The sequence below is a fragment of the Pan paniscus genome, chromosome 12 (assembly GCF_029289425.2).
Source record: "Pan paniscus chromosome 12, NHGRI_mPanPan1-v2.0_pri, whole genome shotgun sequence".
Classification (NCBI taxonomy): domain Eukaryota; kingdom Metazoa; phylum Chordata; class Mammalia; order Primates; family Hominidae; genus Pan; species Pan paniscus.
The window spans coordinates 15,001,370-15,018,820 of NC_073261.2; the positions used below are offsets into that span (position 1 = coordinate 15,001,370).

The 17,451-nt window shown below is 52.2% G+C and overlaps 1 protein-coding gene across 3 annotated transcripts in view; it reads right to left on the reverse strand.

The window, feature by feature from the left end:
• The window catches only part of PSD4 (pleckstrin and Sec7 domain containing 4), a 46,106-nt gene that overhangs the window by 14,019 nt on the left and 14,636 nt on the right, over positions 1 to 17,451 (reverse strand). For 2 of the 3 annotated variants that reach the window (XM_034953534.4, XM_034953536.2), the window contains 4 exons: positions 5,875 to 7,041; positions 4,335 to 4,451; positions 3,968 to 4,043; positions 3,153 to 3,531 (listed from right to left, as the gene is read on the reverse strand). In XM_034953534.4, coding sequence (XP_034809425.1) covers positions 3,153 to 3,531; positions 3,968 to 4,043; positions 4,335 to 4,451; positions 5,875 to 7,041 — 1,739 coding nt within the window. Of the gene's footprint in view, positions 1 to 3,152; positions 3,532 to 3,967; positions 4,044 to 4,334; positions 4,452 to 5,874; positions 7,042 to 15,362; positions 15,450 to 17,451 lie in introns of those variants that run through there. The other variant, XM_034953535.3, reaches the window with a different exon arrangement.

Genomic DNA, 17,451 nt, shown 5'->3' on the forward strand with positions numbered 1-17,451 from the left:
TCAATGAGTGCATAAAGAAACTGTGGTGTGTATGTGTGTGTATATATATATATATATACTATTATATATTCAATTATATATAATTGAATCACATATATGATTGAATATGCATATATATTATTGAATATATATATATGATTCAATACTACTTAGCCATAAAAAGGAATGAATTAATGGCATTCACAGCAACCTGGATGAGATTGGAGACTATTATTCTAAGTGAAGTAACTCAGGAATGGAAACGCAAACATCATATGTTCTCACTTATAAGTGGGAACTAAGCTATGAGGATGCAAAGGCATAAGAATGACACAATGGACTTTGGAGACTCAGGGGTAAAGGGTGAAAGGCGGTTAAAGGATAAAAGACTACAAATAGGGTGCAGTGTATACTGCTCTGGTGATGGGTGCATCAAAACCTCACAAATCACCATTCAAGAACTTATTCATGCAACCAAACACTGCTTGTTCCCCAATAACCTATGGAAATAAAAATTATAAAAAAGAAAGAAAAGAAAATTCAAGTTAAAAAGATAAAATAGGCAGGGCGTGGTGGCTCACGCCTATAATCTCAGCACTTTAGGAGGCCAAGGCGGGCAGATCACGAGGTCAGGAGATCAAGACCACGGTGAAACCCTGTCTCTACTAAAAATACAAAAAATTAGCCAGGCCCAGTGGTGGGCGCCTGTAGTCCCAGCTACTAGGGAGGCTGAGGCAGGAGAATGGCCTGAACTTGGGAGGCGGAGTTTGCAGTGAGCCGAGATCACGCCAATGCACTCCAGCCTGGGCCACAGAGCAAGACTCCATCTCAAAAAAATAAATAAATAAAATAAAATAATATAATAAAGTGAGGTCAGGCACAGCGGCTCAGGCCTATAATCCCAGCACTTTGACAGGCTGAGGCGAGTGGATTCGAGAGTTCAAGACAAGTCTGATCAAGAGTTCAAGACCAGCCTGGCCAACATGGTGAAGCCCCCTCTCTACTAAAAGTACAAAAATTAGCCAGGCATGGTGGCACACGCCTGTAATCCCAGCTACTCGGAAGGCTAAGGCAGGAAAGTCACTTGAGCCCTGGAGGCAGAGGTTGCAGTGAGCCAAGATCGCACCATTGCACTTCAGCCTGGGCAGCAAGAGCAAAACTCTGTCCCAAAACAAAACAAAAAAATAAAGGGTACAATTTTATGATAATTTATATTTGCATACTTTTTTTTTTCAAAGTGCTCCCTCATCTAAGTATTATTTTAGTAACAACACTAATTGACTAGGTCATTTTTAAAAGCATATTTTAGGGCTTCGTCGGTTGATTTTTCGAGTAATTCTCTTTAGATGTGACAATTTATTCTTTATTTTTATTTTCTTCTCTTCCATTGTTCACTGGACAATCTCTTTTGGTTCCCGATTTGTCAGTGGTTTTCCACATGACTTGTGAGGTCTTTCAACATCACTTTCACAGACCTTATGAAATCATGTTTTTTGACAGGATTTGTACTTACACTTTTCTGTTAGCTTCTGTTGTGTTTCTCCTGCATTGTGTAGTGTTCATGAGCCTCAAGAGGCAGTGAGAAGTCACCAGCAAAGACCCTGACCCGTCTGCGTTAGGTGGAGAGGGTGCTTAAGTGAAACCTAATGTTATTCGTCTGTTTATCAGGGAACGTTTTCATATTATGATGACTCCTGCTTACTGGTTCAACTTCCTGTGTCACTTGGATAATGAATGCTTAAATAACTAGAATACCTGATTGTGACGTTGTGGGGGAAGCAGAAGAGTCAGGTTTAGATTGGATTGAGTGACATCTGAGAGTCTTAGTGTTGGACTTGGAGGTTCTGAGTCGGCTGAGGGTCACCCGGGCCTGTTCACACTGGGTCATAGGTCACCACTCAGTCTCCTTGTCATCCAGGCTGCTAGGTGGGGGAAGGGAGAGGCTGAGGACCACCTCCTGAACTACCCCAGCTGCTGCCATTACTAGAGCCCACCTAGCTTCCTGTTCTCAGCCCCCTTACAGCCTTCTAGGCTCCAGATCTAGGAGTGGAGGCTAGAGCCAGAGCTGGGAGGTGGGGAAGGGACAAGGAGGTATAGGAAGACCACAGGACAGGTGAGGGAGACAATCCCACGTGACTTGCATTGGAGAAAACAACGCTAGGGGCCTCACATGGACACACCTGCCACCTGAGGTGAGATAAACTCGGAACATGGCTGTGCTTTACCTGAGAAAGCGCAGGGCCCCAGACCTGGAGACTTTGCATGAATACCTTCCTCTCGGGGTTCTCCTGGTCCCAGGCCAGGCTAAGTCAGTCTGGCTGTGACTCTGTCTCTTCCCTGAGTAAGGACCCGGGTCCAGCTCCTCCAGGCCCCACCATTCAAGGCCCTGAACTCAGGGCACCCTTGCCACAGCTAACCTGCATGGACTGCACCATTAGGTCCATGACATGAACCACTGCTGGTTCCTGCTAGTCCCATTAACGTGACTCACATTCAGCCAATTAGAAAACAAAATGCCTTTTTCAGTGTGGAGATCCCAGGGGCAGATAGTCTTGAGGCAGCATTCTGGGACAAGTGGACATCTAGGTTGGTTTCTCAGTTGGCCTATTCCTACTTCTGGTCACAGTTCTGGGGTTACACAATCCTACGTTGGGCCCCAAGATCCATTCCCTTGGTCCCCATCAAACCTCCACTTGATGAGATCCGAGCCAGTGCCCCAGGCCCAGGTTCTTTGGTGAATGCCTCCCAGATACCTCCTCAAATTCAAAGCAGTCCATAATCCCCACATCACAAGCTCTGACCTTGCACTTCCCTGGCCTGCCAGCATGGCTCCCGTTTTTCTGGGCAGGCACACGCCCTTGCTCAGGTTCCCTGGACACCTCCTCCCCTTCCTCCTCTCCTGGTCTCCAGCTGTGGATGCTTCTTCTGAAGCCCTGCACCAGCACACTCAGATCTTGCCTCCACCTGTATAACTATCTGCTGTTTTGTTTCTGATGCTTCTGAATCTTACGGTCTTTCTCAAAACTCTTCCTGGTACCCACTCATATAATCCTTGCTTAATAAATATGAGTATGTTTAATTCCAATGTGCATTTCTCACCCTCCATCCAGACTAGAATATTCTTAAATGCATCCATAATTCGGAGCATGAGAGCCAGTTAGTCTGAGACTTACTGTTCTGCAGAAGTCAGGTGAATGTCAGGCTGGACGTCTCCAGTCTCTGCAGGCCTGGCTGTTCCTTCACTCTTTACTTCCTCGCCTGGTTTCAGGGCCTCCCCTGCCTCCTCTTTCTTCAAGGAACTTGGCTGTTCCCCATCCGTCTCCAAGAGTGAAGACTGTGAAGCATCTAGTGTCCACTTGGGCAAAATGCCTGAGCTGTGGTGTTGAAGCTGCGGGCTGCCCTCCTGGGACGATGCAGGGCTGGGCCTGGGACCAGGGCCTCTGCTCTCAGATTCTGGGCTGCTAGGCTCTGGAGAAGAAGCTGGGCTCCTCCAGGGGCAGGGGGCCAAGGCGCAGGGAAGAGATTCCTGGGGGTGCCCACCCTCCCTCTCATCTGAGGAAGAACATGAAGTGAGGCGGGCACAGGGCAGGAGGCAGGAGAACGGCCTGGGCACCACCTCCAGAGGCTCCCTCCCTGGGGCTCCTCCCCTGGAGCCTGGCAGCCTGCCCTGTCCTCCCTCGGGCAGTGACCTCTCCCACTTGCAGAGGCAGCAGACAGCGGGCTCCCAGGACTCAAGCCTCCAGGCAACTAAGGGCTCAGGACCTTTGCTAAACCATTAAGACCCAGCGGTAAGAAATGCTGGTCCTTTTGTACGTTTCCTTCATTTCATTTTAAAGAGGCAGGATTTAACCCCAAGTCTGTCTGGCTTAAACACAATATAATGGGACCCATTAATGGCAACCATGGATCCAAGAATGATCTTTGTCCCCACTCCAAATTCCAACTCCTCCCAGGACCCAATTTCCCAAACCCCCTTATTAGGGCTCACCTCTGTCCTGGGAGTTAAGAGTCACCTGGGGCCAAAAAGGACCTCCTCTCTGCCAGCCCTCAGGGCTGAGAGAGGCCTGTTGAGAGAGGCAAAGGCATTCCCATGAGCCCTGGAGACACAGAGAGGTGGATGGGGGAGAGGCCAGGCAGGGAGAAGGGGAAAGGAGGGGAGGGGAAGGATGCCATGAGTAGGCAGAAGCCCCTCCATCCCCCTCCCACCCAGGCTGGAGCCTCAGTTCAGAAGGGGAGTCCTGATGTGCGAAGCCCCACATCCTAGGATTGTTGGTGCTAGGCCCTGGAAATGAATGGGCTCATAGTCCTCCTCCAAAGATGGAGAAAGTAAGGCCCAGAAAGGGGAAGTGACTTGCCCAAGGTTGCACAGGATGTGCAGCAGGGCCAAGATCAGATCCGACACATCCTGATTCCCAGGTCAATGCTTCGTCCACACACGGTGCTGCAGATGGAGCAGGACCAAGCCTATCTCCCTGAGAAGTCGAGAGAGAGACAGAGGAGAGAAGGAGAGGAGAGGTGACTAGAGGAAAATTGCTCCCAGGGCCTTTCTCAAATCCCATGAAGCCTCCTCCCTTCACAGTCTGCCCTGATGGCCCTGCCTCAGGTGGTGCCAGCCCAAGGAGGGGCTGTGTTTTAGGGAGGGTGATAGCCCCAGGCACTGGGCTGGGTGGGCTCTGCCTTCCCAGACAGGAGCCAACCTGCAACTTATAGCGTTCCCAGGCTTCCCTCTGAGAAGTTAGTGCTTAGAGCAAGAAAGTCCATGGTGGGCGCAGTGGCTCACTTAATCCCAGCACTCTGGGACGCCCAGGTGTTTGGAACACCTGAGGTCAGGAGTTCAAGACCAGCCTGGCCAACATGGTGAAACCTATCTCTACTAAAAATACAAAAATTAGCTGGGTGGGGTGGCACACACCTGTAATCCTAGCTACCTGGGAGCCTGAGGCAGGCGAATCGCTTGAACCTGGGAGGTGGAGGGTCAGCCAAGATGGCACCACTGCACTCCAGCCTGGGCAACATAGCAAGACTCCGTCTCAAAAAAAAAAAAAAAAGAAAGTCCTGAGAAAATGGACCTCCACAGACACAGCCCTAACTGCCCCACACTGGGGGCCCTGGCCCATGGTGGAGGGGACTCCCATCAGTACCCAGGAGCTTCTCTGATCTTGGGTTCCAAGAGCTGCTCTGGTAATAGCTCTTCATTGTTCTCAGGGAATTGAGAGATTAGAAAATTACAGCCACACTCTACCATATTGAGTCTCCTTATCTCTTAAGGAGAGGCCTCCCTGGGAAAACTGTGCTCCCTATTGTCTCACAGAGCATGTCCCCATCCTTAGTTGATATTAAGAATCTCTGCCATTGTCATATGGGCCTGATCTATTGACACTGGACAGGGGAATAATGACAGATGGTGAGCTAAAAGTAACAACATGCTGAAATCTGTCAAGAAGAGAGAGGACTGGACTTTTGAAATAGGCATCTCTCTGTTAGGGGCAAAGGTCACCCTTGCAGGCTGAGTGCTGCCCTGTTACATTTGGGAATGTCTTGGAGATGGGAGGGGAAGAATCTGAGAATGGCCTGGAACATGCTGCAATTGGAGGAGCTGTTTGTTCTCCAAACGTATCTAGGCAGGGCCCCTTGGAGCTGGTGAGATGGAGACATTTGTGGACTTAATTATCAGCTGACATCAGCTGACATCATGGCATTGATAAAATGTCCTATCATTCTGAAGACAACACTCGTCCTGATTTTCTGCTCTATTACCCTGCTATATACTGATGCACGTTATCCCCAAAGCTCTTAGCGTCAGAGAAGAATGTTCTGGGCCTGGTGACCCCCGAGGAAGACCCTCCCTTCTGTGTTCCCAGCACAGCCCCGGTTGGTTCCCAAGACTGGGCTTACCTCACTCTCTCCGTGACCAGGAGGTGCTGCAGGAGCCCCCTCAGCGGCAGCCACTGAGGCCCAGCAGATGGAGTGTGGTTTATAGATGGGCACAGGGAATGGAGGGGTACAATGCCCACTGATAGCAGCGCCGTCCCCCAAATCTGGCTCACTTTCCAGCTCCCACAGCACTGTGTCTTCTGGGAGGGGAGGCTCCAGAGTCGCTGGGCTCTCAGGTCCAGTCCTCACACCTGCATGGGAGTCTGAAGCCCCCCAGGAAAAGCACTCTCCAGAAGCACTGTTCTCTGAGCAAGGACTCGCCAGGAAGAGGGGGTTGCTGAAGAACATGCTCTCCTCCTCAGCTCCCCACTGTGGGGAAGAGTCTGGGGTTCCCTCTCTCAGCCATGCCTGGCCCTCTCCCTCAGGCTCGCTGCTGTCTTCCCCTGAGTCTTCGTTCTCAGGTGGGCTGGAGTGCAGGCCCGTGTCCCCGGGGAGGTCCACAGGGGGTGTGGGGAGACAGCATTTCAGTCCAGCCTTGAGCCCTTCCGTCTTCTCCAGCTCCTCCTCCAGGTCTAGGACACACATCTGGGCCTGCAGGATGCCTGCCCAGAACACTACCTGTGTGGACGTGCTCCGGTTCTGCTTTGGGCTCCCCGGTAGATGGCTGTTCACTGGTGACCCTGGTGATGCTGTGTTCTGCCTGTGCTCCCTCTGGGCAGAGGGGCTCCCCAGGTGTGTGAGCTCCACACCGGAGCCCCAGGGAGGAGCATCTTGTCTGGTAGATTCAGGAGGGTCAGTGGCCCGGGTTTCTTCCTGGCAAGGCTCCAGCCCATCCTGATGGACCCAGCTCCCCAGGTGTGTGAGCTCCACACTGGAGCCCCAGGGAGGAACATTTTGTCTGGTAGGTTCAGGAGGGTCAGTGGCCCAGGTTTGCTCCTCGAAAGGCTCCGGTGGATCCTCATGGCTGCACGTTTCCCTCGGGCACTCTCCTGGGTGGGGCTCCAGGCTGTCTCCCAAGTACAGATTGAGAATTTCCATGGGCTGGGGGTGGTCAGGGAGTCTGTAGTCACCCATCATCCACCGAGCAAAAGCTGCGCAGGAGTGCCCCGGAGCATCTGCTTTCACGGTCTCACTGTGTGGACTAGGGGGAGCACTGGCTGCTGGAGAAAATGGGAATCCATATCTACCCTGGAAATGCCCAAAGCAAGTGCAGGTTAGGGAAGGGCTGTCAGCCTCTGGAGGCACGTGTGTAGTGTGTTAGATGTGTTTGGAGTGTCTTCCCCATCTATGCCTGCTGCTCCTTAGCACTGCCCTCCACAGCCCTGCTGGGAGTAAGGAGTGTACCACATATTCCATCTGATCCCACAATCTCTAAACTTGCACCAGGGCAGCCCCTGCCCCAAAGACACCCATCTGTTGGCTGAAGGTAGCCCATGTGGCTTAGCTGAAAAGAACAAACTGGCCAAATCAGATCCTTCTCTTGGGCATTTGGATTGGAGAGTGTGGAGACTGAGGTGGTTGGCAGCAGGAACTGAAGGCGGAAATGTCTCTAGGTATCAAGGAAGCAGCTGCAAGCCACAAAGGACATGTAAACCAAAGCATGTGGGAGCCAAACAGACACAGACGAGGTGAGGAGAATGCAACAGACTCATGGAAGAAGCAGGCACCCACGACACGAAGGCCACAGCCTGCCTTACTTCCACTTTCCAAGGCTCCTATCCTTGGGGCCTTACCCTGTTCACCAGGCTGGCTCACAGGCTGCTTCTTTGTCCTTGTAAGCTGTTGACAGCTTGGAATTTGGCCCAGGTGGAAGCAGCAAGGGGCTCTCTGCTTAACTCAGCCCAAGCCCTCATGAAGGGAGGATGCTTCAGCCCTGCTGCCCACCACTCAGCAGACTGCCTGCTGCATGGGGAGGAGATCTCTGCCTTCTAGGGAGGAAGAGGCTGGGATGTGGCAGCCATGTCTGCCTGGAGCTGCCTCCCATCTGCCCAGAGCTGCTGTGTGCACAGCCTGCACTAACACTCTGGGTGGGCCCTTATCAGATGAGCCCAGGAACCTCGCAGGGTGTTTTCTAGAAGCATGCATTTCCATCCCCTGCATGCAGCCCACCGCTTACATGGCTCTCAGAGCAGCCCTGCTTCCTCAGAATAGCTGGCTTGTTTTGATCCAAAGCACACTGTGAAGCTTGTAACTTGTTTGTCTCATGGTGCTGGCTCTCCACAAAGTGGAAGTGCAGGGTCAAGTACACAGGTCCTTATGGCGTGTCGTAAGCACTCCCCTGGCAGCTGTCTTTTTTTTTTTTTTTTTTTGAGACAGAGTCTCGCTCTGTCACCCGGGCTGGAGTGTAGCGGCACAATCTTGGCTCACTGCAACCTCTGCCTCCTGGGTTCAAGCGATTCTCCTGCCTCAGCCTCCCGAGTAGCTAGAATTATAGGCGTCCACCACCATGCTCTGCTAATTTTTTTTTTTTTTTGTATTTCTAGTACAGATGGGGTTTCACCATGTTAGCCAGGCTAGTCTCGAACTCCTGACCTCAAGTGATCTGCCCACCTTGGCCTCCCAAACTGGTGGGATTATAGGTGTGAGCCGCTGCACCCAGCAGCTATCTTTTCTTATTTTCCCTTTGCCTCATTTTCTTCACTCACAGATTTCTATCTTGAAGGCTTACGTGCGTGCTTGTGAGCTATATTAGAATATTTTGGGGAGCAAGACTATTAACAAACACACACATGCTCCCAGTTTATAACCACGTGTGACTTCCAGATACCCAAGAACAACAGCCCCTTCCACATGCAGTTAACCATGCCTGTCCCCACCCACCGTTCCCCCAACCTCGCACCTGAAAGATGAGCAGTCCCCTTCGTGTCGCTGTTTAACAGATGAGGAAGCCTTAGCCTGAGTCTGGCTTAATGACTCACAGCTGGTGACAGGGGCCGGACTCCGACCCCAGACCATCCACCTTCCGGTCTGCAGCTCTCTCTGCCCTTTCCCTGCTCCAGTATGAAGAGAGTGAGCCCAGGTGGCCTCATCCAGGGCTCCAGACCTCACACTGAGGTCCTCCCACAGGCAGGTTGTAGGACAGGAGCTTGACTGGCATGCAGGGCCCTAACCAGCACACATAACAAACCCATGGGGGTCAGCGCCTCCCTGCCCAGCACTAGAGAACATAAGCTGAATCAATAGCCACATGGACCGCAGCTCAAACCCTCGTCCTGCCACATACAACTGAGTGGATAAGCCTGGAAAGTTCCTTAGCATCTGGGAGCGCCACTGCAGTGGGAAGCTAGGGTTAACGGAGGTGATTCACACGGCCTTCAGCCCAGGCTTGGCCCACTGTTAGACACTCAGTAAACGGTAACCCTCAGCGCTCTCTCACGCAGGTCAGGGGGTCCAGCTGTTATTCAAGGTCACCTAGAAAACATTGCTTTGCCCCATGCCTTTTTTCTGGAGGGCACCTGAGAGAAGGAAGGAGGGCCAGTATGCATTTCAGTTTCTTATTCACCTTGAAAGTATCCTTTTTCTAAAAGTGCCTCCAAAAGAAATCTCTTTCTGGGTTTTTACCCCTCCCTCTGACCCAACCCTTGCATTCCTGTTTTAGAATAACAAGAATCTAGACTTGCTGGATGACAGCCTCAGGATTCTGATGTTTCAGCCCACCTGGAATGGCCCCTGACCTGCCTTCAGGGCCCTTCCACCTGTTAGTTATGGCAGCCTCCCCAACAGGCTGACTTTCCGAGAGGAGAGGCCCTTTCTTATGTTTAATCTTGTACTTGACGCTCTGAATCAAATGGACCAGATTTGGTCTCATCACAGATGTTTGAACCAGAGTGGCTCCATCTTGAATAGGGGCTGGGTAAAATAAGACTGAGACCTACTGGGCTGCATTCCCGGGAAGCTAGGCATTCTAAGTCACAGGATGAGATAAGAGGTCGGCTCAAGATACGGGTATCCTTAATCCAGCAGCCCAAGCTGCTGCTCTGCCTGTGGAGTAACCATTCTTTTGTTCTTTTACTTTGCTAATAAACTTGCCCTCATTTTATGGATTCACCTTGAATTCTTTCTTGCACGAGATCCGAGAACCCTCTCTTGGGGTCTGGATTGGAATCCCTTTCCATCAACAGTCTTGCCTTTCATTGTTCTCCTATGGATCCAGCCTTCACTCATCATTCTAGGTTCTGCCTCTCCACCTCCCACCACTACCTCCAGGTAACAGGCAGAGGATTTGTATGGTTTACTCCTTAAGTCCATACCACTCTCTGCTCGCCATGCAGCTGCCCATTGTCACCCTCAGTGCTCTCTGGGCAAGAGGCCTGACACGGTTCTACTTGTAAGGCAGGAGGGATGAGGAGCCTCAGGATCTATTGTCTATACTACGGAAAACACCCTGGACCCCAAATCTCCCTCCCCAAACCTGCCTGGTGGAGAGCAACCGAGTGTGAGCAAGGAGGTGACTCACCCCACCACATCCCACTGCGCCTCCTCAAGACACCAGCCCATGGGGTATAATAAATGACTAGGAAGACATGTTTACTTAGAGATAGAGGGGAACGCTGGGGAGAAGCACCTGGTTTACAGGTACCGGAACACAGGACATCCCTAGCTCTACTCAACTGCCTCCCTTCCCAGACCCCAAAGCCACCCTCCAGGTCTCTGTAAAGTCCTGGTCTTTGGGCCCAAATAGTTCTCCTGCCATGCAAAATCCCTGATCCCTTCTCCTGTTCTCATTCACCCAACTCCACACATTGTACCTGAATGAGTGCCAGCCTCATGGCCCTATGAGCCCCAGAGCATTTTGCCAGGATAACGCCAACTCACCTTCTCTCACCATCAGTCAACTCACTTGGCAAGAAACGTTCCCGTGCCAATATGGGAATGGGAGTGGGAATGCGGGGCTAGGCCTGCTAGAAAGGACATCCTGAATTTTTCATAAGATGAGAGGAAACCCCACTTGTCTCTCTTTGCACATATGTACTTGCAAATAGATATGTATATGTACATAAAGCAGCCCTCTAGGTACACGCTAATGCTGATGCTAGATATAAGTGAGGATTGGACTTGCCTTCCCAGAAAAAAACCAGTGTTCCTTGCTGGGTTTTTTCAGAGGAAAAAAAATAAATACCAGAGGCTGCAGCAGCTTTCCGAGCAAAGAGAAGAGAGCAGATCTCTGGGGCCTGCAGCACCTGAGGAGCCTGGGAGGGGTGGGGGTGAGGAACTGGTCAGTGGAGGGGAGCCCAAGGCAATGGAGACAGGAAGGGTGGAGACAGATCAGGTATTCAGTGGGGACAAGGCATGTAGTTTGACTGGCTGCGACATTTTTTTTTAGACGGTATCTTGCTCTGTCACCCAGGCTAGAGTGCAGTGGCATGATCTTAGCTCACTGCAACTTCTGACTCCCAGGTTCAAGCGATTCTCCTGTCTCAGCCTCCCAAGTAGCTGGGACTACAGGCACCCGCCATCATGCCTTGCTACGTTTTGTATTTTTAGTAGAGACGGGGTTTTACCATATTGATCAGGCTGGTCTCAAACTCCTGACCTCAGGTGATCCACCTACCTTGGCCTCCCAAAGCGCTGGGATTATAGGCATGAGCCACTGTGGCACCTGGCCGGCTATGACTTTTTAAACCAATTAAACTCAATGTGACTATACTCCACCCCTCACTTTTACTTTCTGAGCGTTTATCCCGGTGTGTAGTTGCCAGTGTGTTTACCCGCGTGGTTCTAGTTTGCCTAGAAGGTAAGCACCAAGATGGCAGGTTCTTTATGTTTCCTGTTCGCCACTGTGTCTCAGTATGAAAATATTGAATGGCATAGTCACGTTATGTAACTGATTTGTTAACCACTCCGACCCACAAAGCTCTGGGGGCATACTTTAGTTCAACTGGATTCGAAATTTAAAGATCAGCATTGACTTGAGGGATTTAGTTCAAGTGGATTAGAGACTTAAAGGTTAGCGTTGACGTAAGAGGTTCAGGCCCGCCTGTGACTTGAGCTGGTGTGTGAACCCAGGTTACAGCTCTCTTAAGCATCATTCTCTCCTCCTGCCCCACTGATCAATTCTCTTGGACATTCCTGAATTCACTTGAGTCACTCGAACTCCTGTACAGCGCCTCCTTGGCTGAGAGTCGGCGTTGTAGAACATTTGTGAAAATAAGAGAGGGGATGGCTAGATGAATGGACAGACAAATGGAGAGACACACTGATGGGATGGATCCTCAGAACTCTCCCTCCACAACAACCAGGCCAGAAGACTGGGGAGACCGAGGCTTGGAGAAGAGAATTAGCATCATTATAATATGAAGGCTTCCCCATGGGGGCCAGTCTGCCCATGACCAATCACCTCATCCTCCCCTCTCCAGGAAGTCCGGTGCTCCAAGGGCAGTGCTCCCCCAGAGGTAGGTTCCTACCAGGTCAGCAGCCAAAATGTCCCTGTGGGTCTTGGCTCCCAGGCAGCAACCCGAACAGAAAGGAGGACCCATTCCATTGTGTTGTTTGTGCTCTCCACTTGTGCAGGGGGCACTGTGTAACTGTGTGTTTAAAAGATGTCTCCTTTTTTTTTTTTAATTGCTCTTGCCTGAATGGAAAGGTAGGATGACCTAAAAGGTGAAGTCACCTCCTAAAGCCAAAAAGGCAGTCCTACCGGTCACCCAGCTGAGGGCGGTCTGATCTCGGAAGGGTGGAGGATGGAACTAGCCTTTGATCCCTGAGGTAGGATGCCACCCTCTAGGCAGAGGCAGGCCAGAAACTGGGCAGCAGAGCCCAGGTCTTACGCATCTAAAATTTTCTTGGTTTACTTGTGTTTTTCCACCCCTGGTGTTTAGCAAAATCTCTCTTGAAATCTCCCGTCTGTTATCCCAACCAGAACGGAAGCAGAAGGAAAGGAATTCGCAGCAAAAGAATCGCCACCTGTCACATCAGTTGAGTTCTGTTACCTCTACATTAAAGTGGCCCTTCAGTTTTTCTGAGCTCTGAGGTGGCTCTGAAAGTTTAAGGAGGGTTCAGAGGGGAAGGAGCCAAGGTGGGGAAGAGAGAGCACCGCTCCACTCTGCTGCCAACCGGCCACTCTTCTTGAGCACAGCTGACTACCTTTCAGAGAATCTTCACCATGGTGGGCAGGGCGTGTATGTTTCTCATGGAGAATACTGCAAGGGCTAAGCCTTATGTCCCTCTTGTGGGAGGTGAAGGACACAGAAAGCAATGGCTGAGGGACTAGAAGGCAGAGTCCCTCCCACCTGCCCCAACCCCGGCTTCAAGGCAATTTCTTTTTGACCCAAGGGGGCAGGAAGGAACCCAGCTGACACCTGGCACCCGGACGGTGCTTTCTAACAGTGAGTTTGTTTTTCACCCTCAGCCTGGCATTGCAGCCTTGTACCCTGGCTGAAGAACGGGGAGACCGGGCACAGAGGCTGGGGTATGAGCCTGCCCTGAGTAGGAAGGTGATGGCCTTGGGTGCCCTGCACTGACCATCCTCCTTTGCCCACTTCAGGGTCATAGTGAAGAATGCAGAGCAGAATCCCATCCTAACTCTACAGCTGACAAGCCATGTGGCTCTGGGTGAAAAACTCCACCTGGTTCCTTTTCTGTAAACTAAGGAACCAAGACCCAATAAAGCTATACTTCACAGGTTTGTTGTAAAGTTGGAATGGGTCTGAGTGCTGGGCCTGGCCCTTGGTGGGTGCTCAGGAAATACCGCGTCCTGCTCAGTTTAATTTTGTTGTTTTGCTGTCCATTTAGAGAAGCCAAAATTAACAAAAACAAACAAATAGCCCTCCTGGTCAGGCTCAGCTCTCAGCCTCCTCAAGGAGTCAGCCCTGAGCCTTCATCCGGAGGGTGCCTGTCTCTGTTTCCCTTTTTGAGCTTCCAGACTCAGCAAGCAAACGCTCCCTCCTTTTACCCTGGAAATGTTTTCCCTCCTATGGAAAAGGTATGAAGGCTTCTGGCCGGTCCAAGGACTTAGGAGGTGACCTGTCCTGTCCCTCTGCAGCCCAAGAAGCTGCCGAATTACAGATGTTGCTGCAGGCAGGAACCATGAGTGGAACTCCCTGGCCTGGAGCTGCAGGACAGAGGCCTCTGTCTGAACCTGGGGTCTGAAGCACCGTGAGAGAAATGACTCGAGAAGGCCCCACATCCTGCCCACACAGAAAGAGCCATCATGCAAATTTGCGTGCGCGCAAACACACACACACACACACACACACAGAGAGAGAGAGAGAGAGAGAGAGAGAAGACAGTGCTACTGAAGGCCTGTGGTGAGGCCAGCAGAGGCTCAGGAAGGGAGCAGAGGATGGCGGTCTGAGGTAGGCAGAGAGTATCCAGGGGAGAGATCACGGGGGTAGGGACAGAGTGACAAAGAGGACCCAGTACAGCTGCTGCCTGGGGAGGACAAAGACCCCTAGGGGGCTGGGGCCAGGCTGGGCCTCTCCTCCCTGGGTCGTCTCACCCCACATCCCTCACCCCTTCTGTGGGTCTCTCCCCCTTCCCCAACAAAGAGCTCAGAAGCCTGTGTTCTGATCCCCATGCTAGGCGGTTCCTTGTCTGTAGGAGGAGGGGGCCACGGGATGCTCTAGAGTCCTAGGCAGCTGGGAGACAGGCCTGCTTGGGGACCACTTTTTAAAGCTGGGCCAAGGTCCAATAAACGGAGGAGTATTTATCATCAGCTGATGACAGGCCACCCTTCCCTGCATTCTAGCAGAGGAGTGACTTCAACTGTGGGATTTTAGGCCCTGGAATAAGGGGGGAATGGCAGTGTCAGGGGAATTTCCCCCCATGCAGCTACCTTCACTATAACAATAATGACTACAGTGGGCCTTGGTGTCCTACACAGGCGCACTTTGAGAGTTCAGTGGTTCCTGTTGCCCATCAGGACAACAGGCCTAAGCCAGAGCTAAACCAGTAAGGAAGGTCCCCTTACCTCTCCTGGAGCTTCTCCAGGATGGTCCTGGAAGGCAAGATGAAGCTGGGAGCCCCCTGATGGCCAAGTTGACTCTGAGCTCCTGCAGCAACCACACCCAGAGCCACCCCCACCCCAAACCCAGGCCTTCCAGACTCCCTCTCTCCAGAGTCTAGGGTCGAGAATCACTTGGGACCTTTGGCCACAAAAGCCCCCACTGGGTACTCAGCCAGAGCAGTCACTGGGGACGCAGTGACACTCACAAGAGGATTAGCAAGGAGCTTCCTTCACCCTTCACTATTGCAGACCTCCAGGGGCTCTGCGGGGAGCCAGGGAAGGGAAACAACAGGGGTCCATGGGGCCAGGGCAGGGAATCAGAGAAGGGTCAGAAGAGGAGGGGTAGGCTGAGGGAGGAGGGGGACGGGACACAGAGCAGGAAGGGGGAAGGAGGGGCCTAGCCTAGCCCAGGCTCATGGCAGGTGCACACGGCACTGCCAGAGCCCTCGCCTCTCCCCTGCCCACCTGCCCCAGCCCCTGCCACAAGGACCCACATGTGACTGTCCACATTCCCTGCTCCTACAGGGTCCACCAGCCCCAACCTAGGCAGACCCACTTAGCTCACCTCCAAAGGACCCAGGAATGGATGGCTTGGCCTGGGCTCCCCAAGAGCACTTCCTGGCTCACAGTCGGCTTGCCCAGTGAATGTGGCTGTGACGGCTGGAGCTTCCGACTTCCGCTCCTCCTCACCACAACACACACCCCTCCTGCTCCCCGCCGCCTCCCCAGGGTTCCCTAGCTGCTCAACACCTCACACTTCCTGCCCACAAGATAAGAGCCTCTCTTCCTAGGCCCAGCGCCTGCAGCTCCCTTCCCCATGCCCCTGCTCCTTGGAGGCCCCCACCCTGCACACCAGCCTAGAAAGAACCTGCCATGGTGGAACTGGCCTCTCCCTGCCACGCAGGGGCCTGGGATTGAAAGGGGAAGGGGCCGAGGCCTGGTTGGTAAGCAGGCCCCACCTCCTTCCTCCCTGCGGTTCTGCCCCAGGTTCTCAGTCTTGCTCTGGCTCTCGGTCCCCTGCAGGGCACCCAGTGAGAGACAGGAGGGCCCTAAGTTGGGCAATTTCTGGTTTTAAAACAAATGACATTTCAATTTTTGTGTGACTATGTCTCATGTCACTGGTAATAATGCAAATGATACAGTTGCCTTTTAGTTACAAAGTGTCTCCCAATAGCACCTCAATCCCTCCTCACACCCACTTTATGAAGCATTAAGAACCCCATCATACAGATCTGGATCTGGAGGCAAGCTCAGAGATGCTAAGCCACTGCCCAGGGTTGCACAGCTGGAAAATCACAAAGCTGGGGTTAGAATACAGAGCCTGTGACTATATGAACCAATGGACCTCCATTCCCCACGGCTGAATTCCCAACACATGTCCTCAGGACACAGGCCGCAGTGTCCACAAGTGTAAGTGAGGCTGGTGGGGAGCGCAAACACCATGCCATTCTCCTCCCTCCACGCAATCTACTTCCTCAACATCAATGACCATCAACTTCTCTGCTGAGGCTCCACCACTCCCACCCTCCCTGAACTCTCATCTTCATGATTCCAGCTGACCCAGAGACTCCCTCACTTGCATGTCCACACAGCAGTGGGGACCAGCCACCCTGACCCAGAGTTGAGAGGGTCGGGCTCTAGCTCACCTACAGCCGCACCCCTCCCCGCAGGGTACAGAGTCCACAGGAACATACCAACATGGAGCCTGTGCACCCTGCTTCTCCACCACACTCTGAGTGCCCCAGATCCCGAGATTCTCCAGTTCTGGGGCCCAAATTTCCTCCTCCCCATGTGGGCACACTGCACCGCTGCCCTATGCAGCCTGAGACTGGGTGAAGCGCTGGCAAGAGTCCTGATAGCAGAGACAGGAGCAGGTAGAGAGAGCTCAAACCTTTGGGCAGGTCACCCACCCACATGCATGTGTGATACAGAGCAGGGTGGGGAAGAGAAAGGGAGGTGGAGCTGTGGCGTGGGCCAAAGGCTGGGGTGGGCTGTGCTGTGGCAGCAACATTCAGAGGCGGCTAAGAATCCTCCTTCAAACCTGGACCTCCAGGCCATGATGAAAGTGGGAGGTAGGAAAATTAGGAGAATAGACACTTTTTTTTTTTTTGAGACCAAGTTTCGCTCTTGTTGCCCAGGCTGGAGTACAGTGACGCCATCTAGGCTCACCACAACCTCCACCTCCCAGGTTCAAGTGATTCTCCTGCCTCAGACTCCCAAGTAGCTGGGATTACAGGCATGCGCCACCACGCCCGACTAATTTTGTATTTTTAGTAGAGATGGGGTTTCTCCATGTTGGCGAGGCTGGTCTCGAACTCCCAACCTCAGGTGATCCGCCCGCCTCGGCCTCCCATAGTGCTAGATTACAGGCGTGAGCCACCGCACCCGGCAGGACACATTTTATATGACAGTTTGTGAGCTTTAGTCTTAACTTTCATGTATTTGGACATATCAGATGGGGTCCTCCACTCTCCACTTCCTGGGGCTGGCAAATGTTGGGGACATGCTTATCTCACCAGCACTTCAAACTCAATGTTTATAAGGCAAACCTGGTTCCTTCTCTTCTCCAAGCTCTTCTTCCTCATATATTTCAGGTTTTACAACTGTCTCTCTCCATCAAGCTGGGTAAGTCAGAAACCTGAAGTCACCAAGAC